The following is a 14874-nucleotide window of genomic DNA, read 5'->3' on the forward strand; positions in this document are numbered from 1 at the left end:
ACCAAACTAAGCCAAGGTTTGGACAATCACATATACATAATTATCATTGTAGCATGCATATATTAAGCATCAATATGATACATTTGGTGAAAACTATAGCCATAGAGAGTATGACATGTTGAGAGATAAAATATGATGACAAATCTAGCAAAGAATCTTGATCAAGCTCTAATTATTAATTAATCTAATTTCCTAGATTAAAAAGAAGGCAGATCACCAATTCGGCTTTGTCTTGTCACCTATAATGAGATTGTTCATTGATTGATGGCCCTACGAGAGTTGCAGACAAGTACAGCTTAGCTCGAGGTTAGGTCACATGAGAAGATTAAGTGAAGCAAATAGACACCCTCGGTTCTTGAAGAACGCATATGACTATCCAAGCTTTAGTGAGTTTATTATTGACATCATATCATGCTATTTGCAACGAGTGTAGAGAGAGAAAGCATGGAGTTTTAAGCCATCACTTGATTAGCAACACATGTGTTTATATGTTAATGCAATCTTTAAGTTGTGAATTAAATCAATTTTCCAATCCACATTAGTGTAAGATTATTATTTGATCGTTTTTAATCTTCATTATGCATAGAGAGAGAGAGAGAGAGAGAGAGAGAGAGAGAGAGAGAGAGAGAGAGGAGGGGTGGGTCATTATACATGGCGGCAAGGAGATAGATAGAACTCCGTGATTCGCGACGAGAGGTGCGAGCTGTGTCTTGAGGTTGGGGTCGGCGTCGCCGACAGCTGACATCAAAAGCAAGTCAGTAACGTGATGTTACGTCCAAACACCTTCATGATCTCCACCCACCGCTTCCTTCCTTCCCTCCACTGTTCCCCTCTCGATGACCTCACCAACACGACCACCATGCATGGCCACTGCCAACACCCACCTGACTCTTGAATTGCTTGTGTCGATGCACATCCATGCATGACATGACAGTGAGAGAGAGAGAGAGAGAGGGAGGTAGCTGTCTTCTTGTGTTAGGGTTAGGCTTTGTGCAGCTTCTATTCTGTTCCTTCCCCACCACCTGTCTCAGAGAGGAGACTGATGGCGAGTGGTACCTCCGAGACCTCGAGGAGTCGTCCCTCGGGAAAGAATACCGCGGCCGACGAAGAAGACGATCCAAGAAACGGAGTGAGCTCGAGCAGTAGCACGGTGGAGGAGGAAGACGACGACGACCGGAAGGTCAGCGTGCGGCCGTACGTCCGATCCAAGAACCCAAGGCTGCGGTGGACGCCGGATCTCCACCTCTCCTTTGTTCATGCCGTGGAGAGGCTTGGCGGCAAAGACCGTGAGCAGATCCAAACCCCTCTTCTTGGAACTCATCAGAGAAGCACTCTCCTCCTCGTCTGACCCTTTCCTTGGCTGGATTGATGTGCAGGAGCGACACCCAAGCTGGTCCTCCAGCTGATGAACGTAACAGGACTCGGCATCTCTCACGTTAAGAGTCATCTGCAGGTATCATCTGATCAACCCAACTTTTCCTTCGAGGCTGTCGATGTTCCCATGCACTAAGATTCGTGTGGGCTCTTCCGCTCTTGGCAGATGTATAGGATCAAGAATGATGATGCTTCGACTCATGGTATTCTCTTCTCATAGCATGATTAACCTGCATCCTTTGGCTTCTACAGCCTGCTACTTACGGTTTCTTGTCCTTCGCTGTAGCAAACCCCAAGAACCCTATCGATAGTCTCAGCCATTTCCCCATGATGCATGACAACCATTCGAGGTGTGTGAAACACTTGAGTTCCATGCGTGCAACATCAAACAACCTGATACAAGAATTGGGTTTGAACTCTTCTTGTTGTAGCCATATGTATTGGAGGCAAAGCCAACTCCTTACCGCAGCTGGATCAAGATCTTATGCTTCTGCAACTGAAACATGGAAATTGGAGGAACATGAGCCTGATCTCACTCTATCTCTAAGTACAGGATCAAGAAAGGATAAGCGACCAAAGTTGAGGCAAGTCGAGGAAGTAGATAGCAGCTCGTTACTCACCTTGTTTCCTCCATCATCTTCAAGACAAGACAATGATTCACGGATGTTTTATTAGATGCTAAGGAGTCCTCTCTACCTCAGCAGGTTCTGTTAGAGGAAGAGATCAGCATGGAGCATGGGAGTGTGTCGAGGACTCTGTGTCTGACTACATGATGGAAATGTGGTCAGATGTTTGGTACTCACACAAGGATGAAGAAGCTGATCGATGGACATTAACACATCCTTCTCTTCCATTGTTTCCAACATGTATTTGTCTAATGAGGTATTAGAATTACTTGCTTTGATTGTATAATTCTTATATAAGTAGATTTGACATGCTGTTGGGGATTGATATATACATTTCACACACACACACACACACACATATATATATATATATATATATATACTTATTAAGATCAGTGATGATGATTTTTCCTTTTATATATGTATTGGGATTGTCTTGTACCATCTTTTGACATGTATTGGGATTGAATTAAGTGGTCAGTATCATTGATTATATATATATGACGTGGTTAAATTTTTATTTTAATCCAATTGGAGATATTAGCATTGTAAAAACTTTTTCGAAAGTTTTTAAAAGTTGAATCAATTTGAAAACTTTTTCGATTATCGAAAATATATTTAATGAGTAAAAATAGTAAGCAACTAAATCAGTTAGTAATTATAATGAAAAATATAAAGAAAATATAAATCGAATTTATAGTGGTTCAGTCGTCCTGACGTATATCTATTCCCGATTCCTCTTCACTGATGCCTTCGACTTTTATTACCGTTCTTCTTTCAACGAGCAAAGATCAAGTATCCTTGTTATAACTCTTTCTCTTTTTCACATGCTTAGGAAAAAACCTTCACGTATCTCTTTTACAATTAGACCTCATTCCTCCCTTAAAAGACTTTTACCTTTAGGAGGAAGAGACTCAATGACTCAAGAGAGATTACAACTCTTTTTTCCTCAAGAATTCTTTCCATTTTCTACTTTTTTCTTGTTATCATAAGCAAGAATGGGTGGAGTATTTATAGACACCAAATAACTTTTAAAATGGAGCTGAAAAATTAGATCCCCAGGTTTTCGGGATATTGGCGGTATCACCTCTTGCCACCTTGAGCACCGACGGTACCACTGCCTAATACAGTTTGAGAGATCATGTTTGGGTGGGGTAGTACCACTACTGACCCTGGTGGTACTACCGTTGACCTTAGCGGTACCACCATTGGGTTTTTTGAAAAAATATATTTCATACTTTCCAACTCACAAACGGTTCCACTGCTTGGCTCAACTTCATGTCACTGAATTGACTATCCAATAAGCCCAATTCAGCCTTGATTCAGGCTTAATGGACCCCTAATTAAGTTGGCATAGTTACACCCAAAATAAATTCAATTAAAACCTAAACTACTTCAATAAATACATAATTGATTATAAATATGAATCCTATGTTATCCAACGTGTCATTGGTTTATCCAATACATCATCCTCTTTTTCGGTGTATTGCTCAATTCATCGACATGTTGACCTCATGCAATATCTGATTTTTTTGGCATAATGTTCGATTCTTTTGGCCCGATGCTTCAACTCATGGTACAAAATCTATCTTCCTACACGTCGACCAATCTTCCGGTCCAATGTCCAATCTCTAACATGATCCATTCCGGCCCAATATTTGATTCTTTCTATTTCAATTGATTTATCTTTTCATGAACGAAATTAGTCCTGTATCACTCAAACACTTATTAGATCATAATTTATCAATTGATTTCATGATCAAAATCTGAAATTCAATAGAATATATCACATGTACCAATATTCTCTATTATATCTCCTTGTACCATAAACATCCTAACATAATCTTGTACCTTAATCTTACATGAGGTTTTTAAAAAAAATATAAAATAAAGATTAGGTATCCAATATTTACTTAGCGGATCTCAAGAATAGAAGATCGATCTAACCTATCTCAAATAGTCAGCACTTACTATTTTGTTATCTTGTTATATTACTATTAATGAAAGTTGAATAATGTTCCATGAGCTTCTTATATTGTTATTGTATGGTCAGTATAGCATGTCTAAAAAAATACATATTTCTGGGTTAGAATAACAATTCTCATGATAATATATAATGCATATGTGTATAATATTCTAGGTTTAAAAAATATATATATTATATAGTAATACTATTTTTAATATATAATACTTGCAGTATTTGTATATTATTATTGTATGGTTCATTATAGCACGTATAAAAATAAATAAATAAATACTTATGTGATGATTCACTGTAATTTATCTAAAAAAGTTAAAATTAATGTGGCTGCTGGGATTCGAGCCCAGGTCTCCACGGCCACAACGTGGAATTCTAACCACTAAACTACAGCCACTTCATGTCATTGTGCTTACAAAGAATATATACATATATTTATACTAACATAGCAAAGACTATCCGCCTCCATTCCTCAGTGACCAACCGTTGCCCACAACCACCACCAGCTCCAAAGTCTCCTCTCACCGCCGACATTACCACCACCTTCACCTCCACGGCGATGATCTCAAGTCAAACACGTGCGTGATGGAGTTTCGCCGTCTACCAAAACGCATGTCAACCTGCACGTAATACACTGGCTCTTATTAAGATTGATGATGATTGTTCCTTCAACTTATGCATTTGGATTGTCTTGTGCCATCGTTCTGACATGTATTGGGATTGAATTAAGTGATCAGTATCATTGAATCAATTTTAATATATATATATATATATATATATATATATAATAATAATAATAATAATAATAATAATAATAATAATAATATGGTTAAACTTTTCTTTTTAATCAGGTTGGAGATGTTAGGATCGTAAAGAGGAGCTATGAATTAGTGTCTTGGAAAAATTAAATGAATTTTAAAACTCGATGAAACCTTATCAGAAATATGTTTAATAAGTAAAAGTAGTGAGCAACTAAATTAATTAATAATTATAATAAAAAAATATAAAGAAAATACAAACTGAATTTATAGTGATTCGGTTGTCCCGACCTATATCCACTCTCGATTCTTTTTCACTCGAAACCATCAACTTTTACTACCGATCTTTCAATGGCCAAAGATTTAGTATTATTGTTATAACTCTTTTTCCTTTTCACATGCTTCAGGAGAGAACCTTCATGCATCTCTTTTACAATTAGATCTCACTCATCCTTTAGAAGACTTTTAACTCTAGGAGGAAAAAACTCAGGACTCAAGAGAAATTACATCTCTTTTTTCCTCAAGAATTATTTTTCTTTTCTACTCTTTTTCTTACTATATCAAACAAAAATGAATAAGGTATTTATAGACCCCAAATAACTTTAAAAATAAATTCAAAAATTTAAATCTCTGGATTTTCGAGGTACTAGCGGTATCATCGTTTGCCACCCCGAATACCGACGGTACCACCACCCAATTTGGATGGTACCACCACCCAATCTGGACGGTACCATTGTCTGATATGGTCTAAGAGATTGTGTATGAGCAGGGCATTCCACCGTGGACCCAACGGTATCACCGTTAGGTTTTTTGGAAAAGTATATTTCATATTTTCTAGCTCACAGGTGGTTCCATCGATTGGCCTGGTGGTGCCACCGCTTAGCCCAACTTCAGGTCACTAAATTGGTCATCCAATAGACCCAATTTTACTTTGATTTAGGCCCAATGGACACATAATCAAGTTAGCATGATTACATCCAAAACCAATTTAATTAAAACCTAGACTACTTCGATAAAAACATAATTGATTACAAATTTGAATCATATGTTGTCATTGGTTCATCCGACACATCATCCTCTCTTTCGGCATATTTTTCGATCTATTGGCATATTGATCTCCTATAACACTCGATCTTTTTGGCGTAATATTCGATCCTTTTGACTCGATACCCGAACTCATAGCACGAAGTCTATCTTTTTGTATGTCGACCAATATTTTGGTCCGACGTCCAATATTTTGGTCTGACGTCCAATCTATAATATGATCCATTCTGGGCCAACGTCTAATTCTTCTTACTTCAATCGATTTACCTCTCCATGATCAAAGTTAGTCCTACGCCATTTAAACACTCATTAGATTATAACTTCATCAATTGATTTTATTATCAAAATCCGTGATTCAAAAAAGAGATCACATGTAACAATATTCTTTTTATTTTCTCTTGTACCTTAATCTTACATGTGATGATGAGATTTTTTATTAAAAAAATATAAAATAAAGATTAGGTATTTGATATTTACTTAGATATGATTTTTTACCGATCTCAACAAGAACAATAAAAATGGATGTAACCTATCCCAAATAGTCAGAACTTACTATTTTATTATCTTACGTTACTATTAATGAAAGTTGAATACTGTTCCATGAACTTCTTATATTGTTATTGTATGGTCAGTATATCATGTCTTAAAAAATACATATTTATGTAGCTGGGTTAGAATAACAATTCTCATGATAATATATAATGCATATGTGTACAATATTCTAGGTTTAAAAAATATATATATTATATAGTAATACTATTTTTAATATATAATACTTGCAGTATTTGTATATTATTATTGTATGGTTCATTATAGCACATATAAAAATAAATAAATAAATACTTATGTGATGATTCACTGTAATTTATCTAAAAAAAGTTAAAATTAATGTGGCTGCTGGGATTCGAGCCCAGGTCTCCACGGCCACAACGTGGAATTCTAACCACTAAACTACAGCCACTTCATGTCATTATGCTTACAAATAATATATATATATATTAAAATAGCAAAGACTTTCGCCCTCCATTCCTCCTACAACCACCACCAACTCCAAAGCCTCCTCTCACCGCCGTCATTTCCTCCACCTTCACCTCCGCGGCGATGATCTCAAGTCAAACACAAGCGTGATGGAGTTTCGCCATCTACCAAAACGCATGTCAACCTGCACGTAACACACTGGCTCTTAAAGTCAACGTATGCCCATAATAACAGTACTACTGATGAAACCTTGCAGAGATGGTTTCTACCTTGCGTGGAGTCCAATCTGAGGAACCATTCTGGAGTCGGAGTGCTGATCAACACTGTTTGTAGGAGAAGGGTAAGCTACAGAGTTGGTTCTGAAGGAGGAGGATGAGGAGGAAAACTAACAAACGAAGGCAGACACCAATGGAGAATGATGATAGATGACCTATTTAGTGAAAATGATCAGAGCCATCAAACTTCCTGATTCGATTTACACAGGAAAGCAATTACATTAACAAGATTATAGTCATTTCACGAGGAGTGCTAATGCTACATTATGCAAGTAGTGTTACATCAATCTATACATTCTCAGTCGATGATGATTCTTGAAGGAAGGAGAACTCCAGGTGCATGCTCCTGAGCAAATGTATCCTTGCAAGCAACAAGTCTAAGAATGTTGTGAGTTGATGAGAGGTTGTACCTGCATCTCAACTCAGTGAGACTCCTGACAAGAACCTGCTCGAACCAGTTATTTAGAGCTCCCCTATCTTCTGATGACCATGCTGCTGCAAGTATCTCCTCCATTGCCTTTTGTTCAATCTCCAACACACAATCAGAACCAAAATTACTAAGAAAGATCTTGTTTATATCTTTCAAAATACTATCAGCAAAGGCATCGAAATCAATAGGCTTGAAGTCCACTGTTGCATCGACTAGGCCGAGGAAGTCTTCCATCCATGCCGCCGAATTTTCTGATTTAGAGTGATCTTTGTGACCTTCAACGTCTTCTACAGGCAGATTCAAGTCTAAGAACACATTTGAGGTTGTTTGTGCCCGTTTTGCAGACATCAAATCATCAGAAATATCCAGCTTGCGCTTTCTTACAAAAACAGAGTGTTCATATACTTGATTATTCCTGGGTTTTTGAGTTGAAGCAAATGAGAGCTTAGCAGTTTCTGGAGATGGTTCTAAGAAAATCTTCATCTGCCAACATGAAGCTGCCAGAATATTCTCCTCGGAAAAACTACTGTGATCTTTCCTCCGAGAAAAGTTTTGGCCTTGAGTTCCTGATGAAGTCAGGATAAATATGGCATCGTTTATGCCCAATTCCCTTCCATGGGAGTCAGGAAATTTACCGGTACGAATAGCTTGGGATAAACTGTTCTGAACAAGCAAGTCAGCTTTATCCACATTTTCAAGGAATACAACAGATCCTAGTTTCTTGCTTAGCTCTATAGCAATATGGTCCGCATTCATTTTTCCTCTACATTGTAAACCATTTCCGATGGCATCCTGTTGGTTACAGATGCTCCTGGGATGAGCAACACAATCCTGGTAACTTAGATCAATGCATACAAAGTTTTCTTTGATCCCATATATTGTTTCTGCAAGAGCCATTGCTACTCTCTTCTTTCCAATCTTGTCTGGGCCGCGAAAACTGAGCCAAACATCTCCTCTCAGGCTTGCACCACGACGTCTTTCACCAGTTTTACAATGGACTATAGCTTGAGTAGCAGCAATAGCTGCTTCTTCTTGTTGGCAAACTTTGTTGATGAGACTTGAACATAATGGTTTATAGTTACTCAAATCAAACTTGTGCCTTGTATTGGACGAGATGAGTGAGCTTTTATTGTAGGCAGAGGCACAATCATTTGAAACCTGTGAAAATGAGTGGGTCAGAACAAGTGGATGGGTACTCTTTTCGTCTGAAGATGATTCAACAGCAACATCTGGGCCAAATTTTCTAATCATATCAGCACTCATTGATGGCAAACAACCAGACAAATCCTCCAAATGATCTTTTTGCTCTTGCCAAACAAAATTTTCCTCATTGCAAAGCGGCTCATGAAGAGTTCCCAAAACCAAATCTGTCATGACAGATGTAACAGAGGAAGGTGAAGCATGTTCATCGCCCTGGTGAGATTGGAAGAACTCCCTTTGAAGCTGTTCACCTTTGGAAGGTCTGACCTGAAGTTTCAATGATAGGTCCTCATTTTCTGGTTCCAAAACCGAAGGCAAGGAGATCCTCTTACCAGCCATGATGATCTTCTGTGTACCTACTGAAATAGGATATGGAATTCCATGCCCTCTTGGCCTTTGATCATCATCAGGATTTTCACCATTCCAACTGCAGGCCCTCTCCATGTTAGAAATATATGATGGATTCGTAGTGCAAGCAACAGCAGCACAATCGTCTGTGTTTGTTGTCTGACAACCATGATGGAGGCATTGGCTGTTATCATTCCATTTCTTTTGCAAATCCATAATCTTAGCATTCAAAACTATTTGATCATCTTTAGCCTGCATTGAAGAAAACTGCATGACTTCTACTTGGAAAGGTAGGAAAATAGCTCAATTGCAATTGTTGCCTAAATTTACTCTTTACACAAGAGTAACAAGACCATGGCATGACATGTCTGGTGGTTCCATGACAGCTGGTGAATCAGTTTCAGAGGTGATATAAAGAAATTATTAAGATTTCCTGCTGTAATGTATGAAAATAAATAACCTTATCAGAGAACAAACCTTTGCTGCATAGGATCCATCATTCAGGCTAACCATATTGGCTTTGTGCAGCCAAAAAGGCAAGTTTGCATTTTGCTGACCATCAACTGAAAGAGTAAGAGAAACTTCTTGCTCGCACTTGTCATTGCAATCGTCATAGCGGAACACTGATGAATACACACTGCTAAATATGCCCTTTGACTCATATGCTGTAGGGAAAAATCCTCCTAGTGGAACAAATGACTCCATCAAGCTGTAATATGAACAAAACATGGTTGAGATTCCAGAGCACAAGTTTTTGCATCTTAAAACAAGCATATCTTTTACAGTGTGAAGACTAATATCAGGTACAACAGTTGAAAGCCTTCAGAAAAGTGCCTTCAATTAACCAAAACAAATCTCAGAATCATGTTTTGCCAACCAAATATTTTGCTATATCTTATGCATAAACTGGAAGCTTGTTGTCATGCATTGCTAGCAGATAAACACTTTTCGCATTTGCTCAAATACTACATCGGTGGCTGCAAAAATTGAGACATATATAAAACCGAACATCTTTTTCATAGACTTTGAATCTCAAAGTGAAAAGAAGAGGATGTAATCATATGGAATTGAACTATAAGAATGGAAGATCACAATAACAGGGCAATTACTTTGGGTCAAGGGAAAAACAAATCCTTGTTCAGAAGATTGGTGTAGCTGAAAAGTGCCAGTGATTGTCATATTGTTGTCTCTATATGTATCTTACTCTTTTCTTTTCAGTACACAAAACTAGTGCCATAACAGGCTTCAATGCCAGAAGAGACTTTGGATCAAGACAGTGAGGTATATTTTGTCCAGATTTCAGCATCCAATGCCAGAACAGGATTCAAACTGTTTGTTATGTATGATATTATACTTTAATCTCCAACTTGTCAAAAGCCGAAAAAACGAAAAAACTGTATTTTATAATCCTACAAACTGTATTAGCATACACCTGCCATCTGAAACCATAGTACTCTCAGTGTCATGTGTCTTGCTTTAAGCACACAGTATGGAATCTTTAATTCTTCCTTTTGTTCAAGCATGACAAACTTCAGTCTCTAAGAGCAAAAAGCTTTCATGAGCATATCAAGAACTTATAATCCTTGATGTAACATACACAATTTAGAAATTGGTCATAAGGTAGGTTCAGTTTCAAACCTAAGTAGAATAAGACTTAGCTGGAAAAAGAGACTAAGAATATGAAGCAATATCATGTTCAACTAATAAAGATAATCCAGTACTGAGATTTAAGAGCTTAAAACTTTGAAGTCAGTGATCCACCCACCTTGAAGGTCTGGTAAGTGATCTACCCATTCCAGTCCTCACTGAAGTGATTGGCAACAACTGCAAACCCCAATCTTTATCCAGCATTGGATGCTTGGACAAGAACTTCATGTATGTCTCGTACGTCGCCGACCATCCCATCACCCACAATCTCCCATGGTGGACCTCCAACAATCTGGTAACCTCTGAAACCAAACAGCTTTCCTTATCATTGCATTCAGCACAGCCTTCCACTGCCCTCTTCAAGTCCCCAATGTTCAAGATGGCACCTGGTGACTCTGCTTTCTTCCCCATCTCCTCCAGCCGAATGCCAACCGCCAGCTGATCACAGCCGCCAGTACTGAGCTCGGCCACCTCCTTCTCGATGCTAACAAGCTTTATTCCATGTAGCTCTGGCGGCAAAACCGCCCAATTCTGCCGCTCGACTACTTGGGCGAAGTCTCGAGCTGCCTCGCCGGCGCCAACTCCGACCAGCATCGGATTCCGTCCGCTGCTCTTCCGAGCAAGGATCTCCCCTATCCTCCGGCAATTCTCACCGCCGCCGTCGGAGCAGAGCTGCGCGGTGGCCGTGGGGAAGGGGAAAACGAGCTCTCGGGAGGTGAGTACTGTCTCGAATCCATCCCCGGCCGAGAAATTGGACAGGAAGAGCGGGGAAGATCGGGCGGCGCGGGGAAAGCGGAGGATGGGCGGCGGGGGGCCGAGAATGGCGAGCTTGATGTCCGTGCTGCAGAATCCGGCGTCGCCAAACGCCCGGCTGACCACGGGGTCATCCAAGATCGCGAGCAACAGCTGCTGGAGTTCCACCTTCACCCCGGAGAACGACGATGCGCCACCGCCGCCGGGGGTCTGCTGCTGCTGGTACAGGTACAACGTCTCCGGATTCCGCCGCTGGATCGCCTGCGACCGCTTGATCGCCGCCATCAGCGAGTTCGAAACCGGCGGTTCATCACCGCCGCCACCCTCCTCCACCGCCTGCCTGTTGCTCGACGACGACGGCAGCCGGTTGAGAGCCACTCCGAAGCAGAGCTCAAGCGCCTTGAACTGTAGCCTGGGCGAATATACGGAGCTCCGGGCTCGTGAGAGCGCGTCACCAAGGAGGATCGAACACGGCGCATGCGAGCCTCCATCCGCGCCTCTTCCGGCTGCGGGGGAGGGGTAGGAGGAGGAGGAAGAGAGGAGGAGAGCGTAGACGACGTGGAGGGACGTGGTCTGGGCGTGGGCGCGGCGGAGGGCGACCGACACGGCGCCGTCGAGTGCCGCAGCCGCCTCGGCAGCGAGGCACGCGCGCGCGTTACTAACCGGCGTCGGCATTCCGCCCTCGACCAAGCTAACATATACTCCACTAAAAACTAAACCCCAAGAATAACATATACCCCTTCTCGAATGCAAGATTCTCCAGGGAGTTCTCCGCAAAGTACAATACAATAGCAATTAGCAATAATAAGAACACGATGACTACCGCGAGAAGAAGAGAGAAGAGAGAAGAGAGAGGCAATCGATTGTCTATGGCAGTTGGCACTCCTCCGGTTTACTTATCGCTGGCGACGAGAGGGGGAGAACGGCGGGCCCCAGGGCTTCCAACCAACGGGGGAGCAGAATGGCCGGCGGGCCCCACACGGGGTGCTCCTCACACAACCGTCACCGCCAGCGGCGTCGCTGCTGCCCTTCGTTTCCCCCGCTCCTTGGACCGTAGGTCTCTCGTCGGTGAGTGACGGAGGAGATGCTGCGGATGGCGGAACCGCCGGTCGCGTCGCCCTCACGGGCGTACTTGCGCTGGAGAGCCTGGGGGTTTTGGTCAGCGGCCGGTTTCTGCTCGCAAAGGGCAGTCCCTTCCACAAAAGGCCTCTTCCAGTTTTGGGAGAGCACGGGTGATTCACCCGCCGAATCGTCAAGGGGTGATGTGCCGATTCGTCCGCACACGTCCTCATCAAGTCTTGAGAGACTTAAAGCACTCGAGGTGGACCCCACGAGAGGTGAGGGCCCAGCCACCTAGCCTCCCCCCCTGTCCCTCGCTTCATACTGTCCTCCCTACCCCCGGATAACTATATGGGAACCGAGACGAAGGTTCGTGTCCTCCTCTCCCTGTCTCTTCCCACACCGGCCGGTCCCGCTCACGCACTTTCCTCTACTGATGCAGGTGGGCACACTTCAACTTTTGAGTGATGATGAAGTCTCCATTGACTTAAGAGAGAGAGAGAGAGAGAGAGACTGCTCCCCGCCTTTCAGAGGCCGGCTGACACTACCACCGCCACCAACAATAATAACTGTCACTTGACGATCATCAGAAACAATTTCCTCGCACTGTAATTATTTTCCTGTGACAGAAAAGAAGAAATATAAGATTAAGTTTGATACATTTCATGCATCCCTGCATCTTCATGCAAGTGAACTGCTGTTTACGTGAAATCTTTGCTTTGAGCATTCTTCTCTTTGTCTGTTGTTTAATCTTAATCTTTAATGCATCACACCAACTCTTCTCGCTCATTATTGGTTGGGGTGCGTCCCTTTCTTGTAACTCCGAACAGCATTAAAGGAAGGAAAGCAGGCACTCGACGCCAATCAACATCTCCCTCGACATCAAATCCTTCTCAGCAGCGCAGGGTGGATGCGCTTTCCAGGATGATGACTGTGATGCCTTTTGGAAATGGACTTCTCCCTTGACACGCACTTGTCCTCTCTCTCTCTCTCTCTCTCTCTCTCTCTCTCTCTCTCTCTCTCTCTCTCTCTCTCTGTGACTTGTAAAGGCCACAGAAAAAAAAACCTAGCTAGCTACTTTCTGGGTAAAGCTCGTTCATACGACGTCTTCCGTTCTTCTTCTTCCTCGCTTTTTCTTGAGGGAGATAGGTTGGAATCTGATCCACTACCACCCTTTCTCTTGCATCAGGCTTCCACTGGGTACCTCCTTCCCCCCTTCCCATCTGTCACTCATGCTTATCATCGCTTGGGCGGTGTTTTTGTTTCGTGCTTCCTGTTTTCGAAAAAAAGAAACAAAAACAATGATTGAGATTACGACCTGTCGTTGTTTTCTAAAAACATGTCTTTTGTGTTCCAAAATTTGTAGGAAGAAAACAGAAACAAATTGTTTTTGTTCGTGCATGCAGATTAGGATGAATGTCATTGTTTACATTGTTTATCTAGCGGCCATTTCTAGTGTTCTAATTTGTATCTGTAGAACAAGAAATCATCTCCTCAGCAAGCTAACTTCAGGCATGAAGGATAAAATTCAAGAGGACCATTATAGTGCGGGAGGAACTCTAAAGTCAGAAGAAGATGCTCCATGCATTGTATTTTATTGCCTTACATTCTCTGAAGCTGAAGCAGCAAGAATTCCTCCACTAGTTGAGAGAAATGCAGGTGTAAGAATTTCATCTCATTAATCATGCAGGGGGAAGAACATATACTGGGGAAGATCTCATAGCACAAGAAGCATATATGCTGGGCATTTGAGAGTCATGCAGGTGTAGGAATTCAATGAGTAGGCCTTTTTCTCAGTGGAGCATGCCTGCTGGTGAGGAGAGGGGGTGGGGTAGATGTGAATGAGATGACACAGGCTGCTAGTGTGTAATGAATGTGTATGATGGACCAACCCCACTCTCAAAAGAGCTGTTGCACCTTTTTTTGATGGCTCCTCCACTATATCAAACAGGGGGGAGAGAGAGAGAGAGAGAGAGAGAGGCCTTGAAATGGAAGCAGAATCTTTGGTAAAGTAAGGCCTTCATTTTCTTCTTTGGTGCTTTCACCTCAAACTTTCTCCATGGCAGGTCAAGCTGCAAGTTGATCTGTAGGGTTCCCTTTCCACAGGGTTAGTGGCATAAATTAGCCTACATTTGGACCAGAAATCATTCCCTGCATGCAGGATAGTCCACTTTGTATCTTGTGGAGCCTGCTGCAATCAGCTCAAGTTTACATGTGGCTAAGGCCAAACACCTGTGATCCTCTAGAAGCAATCACCACCTTGCGGTTCTAATGACTCCATGGAAAGCGATTCAATCATGAATGGTTGCTACCTGGCCAGATGCAACCTTCTCCCTGAGAGTGGAGGGAATCACCTGCATCTCATGACAGACAAGATTCCATGACTTCCATTGAACATTACGAG

The 14874-nt window shown here is 41.7% G+C and overlaps 2 protein-coding genes and 2 non-coding genes across 6 annotated transcripts; 1 reads left to right on the plus strand and 3 right to left on the minus strand.

Annotated features, from left to right (window-relative positions):
- Positions 1–794: 794 nt before the first annotated feature.
- Positions 795–2480, plus strand: LOC135595084 (putative Myb family transcription factor At1g14600). 3 transcript variants are annotated; one of them, XM_065085603.1, is made up of 5 exons: positions 795–1286; positions 1377–1453; positions 1541–1577; positions 1661–1958; positions 2079–2480. In XM_065085603.1, exons 1-5 carry the CDS (start codon positions 1043–1045, stop codon positions 2086–2088), a joined length of 666 nt encoding a protein of 221 aa, XP_064941675.1. In that variant the 5' UTR covers positions 795–1042; the 3' UTR covers positions 2089–2480. The 3 variants fall into 3 exon arrangements, with proteins under 3 accessions (XP_064941675.1, XP_064941673.1, XP_064941674.1); XM_065085602.1 differs by having other exon boundaries at positions 799–1286; positions 1661–1724; positions 1806–2480; XM_065085601.1 differs by having other exon boundaries at positions 798–1286; positions 1661–2480.
- Positions 2481–4303: 1823 nt separating this feature from the next.
- On the minus strand, positions 4304–4375 carry TRNAH-GUG (transfer RNA histidin (anticodon GUG)). The gene has a single exon. It is a non-coding gene; the product is annotated as a tRNA-His (tRNA).
- A 2294-nt stretch (positions 4376–6669) lies between these two features.
- TRNAH-GUG (transfer RNA histidin (anticodon GUG)) lies at positions 6670–6741 on the minus strand. The gene has a single exon. It is a non-coding gene; the product is annotated as a tRNA-His (tRNA).
- Positions 6742–7208: 467 nt separating this feature from the next.
- On the minus strand, positions 7209–12244 carry LOC135594633 (protein DWARF 53-LIKE-like). The gene is made up of 3 exons (XM_065085006.1): positions 10777–12244; positions 9489–9720; positions 7209–9263 (listed from the first exon to the last, which is right to left on the minus strand). The coding sequence occupies exons 1-3, from the start codon at positions 12084–12086 to the stop codon at positions 7332–7334; spliced, it is 3474 nt and encodes a 1157-aa protein (XP_064941078.1). The 5' UTR covers positions 12087–12244; the 3' UTR covers positions 7209–7331.
- Between the last annotated feature and the right edge of the window lie 2630 nt (positions 12245–14874).

The sequence above is a fragment of the Musa acuminata genome, chromosome BXJ1-10, assembly GCF_036884655.1.
Source record: "Musa acuminata AAA Group cultivar baxijiao chromosome BXJ1-10, Cavendish_Baxijiao_AAA, whole genome shotgun sequence".
NCBI lineage: Eukaryota > Viridiplantae > Streptophyta > Magnoliopsida > Zingiberales > Musaceae > Musa > Musa acuminata.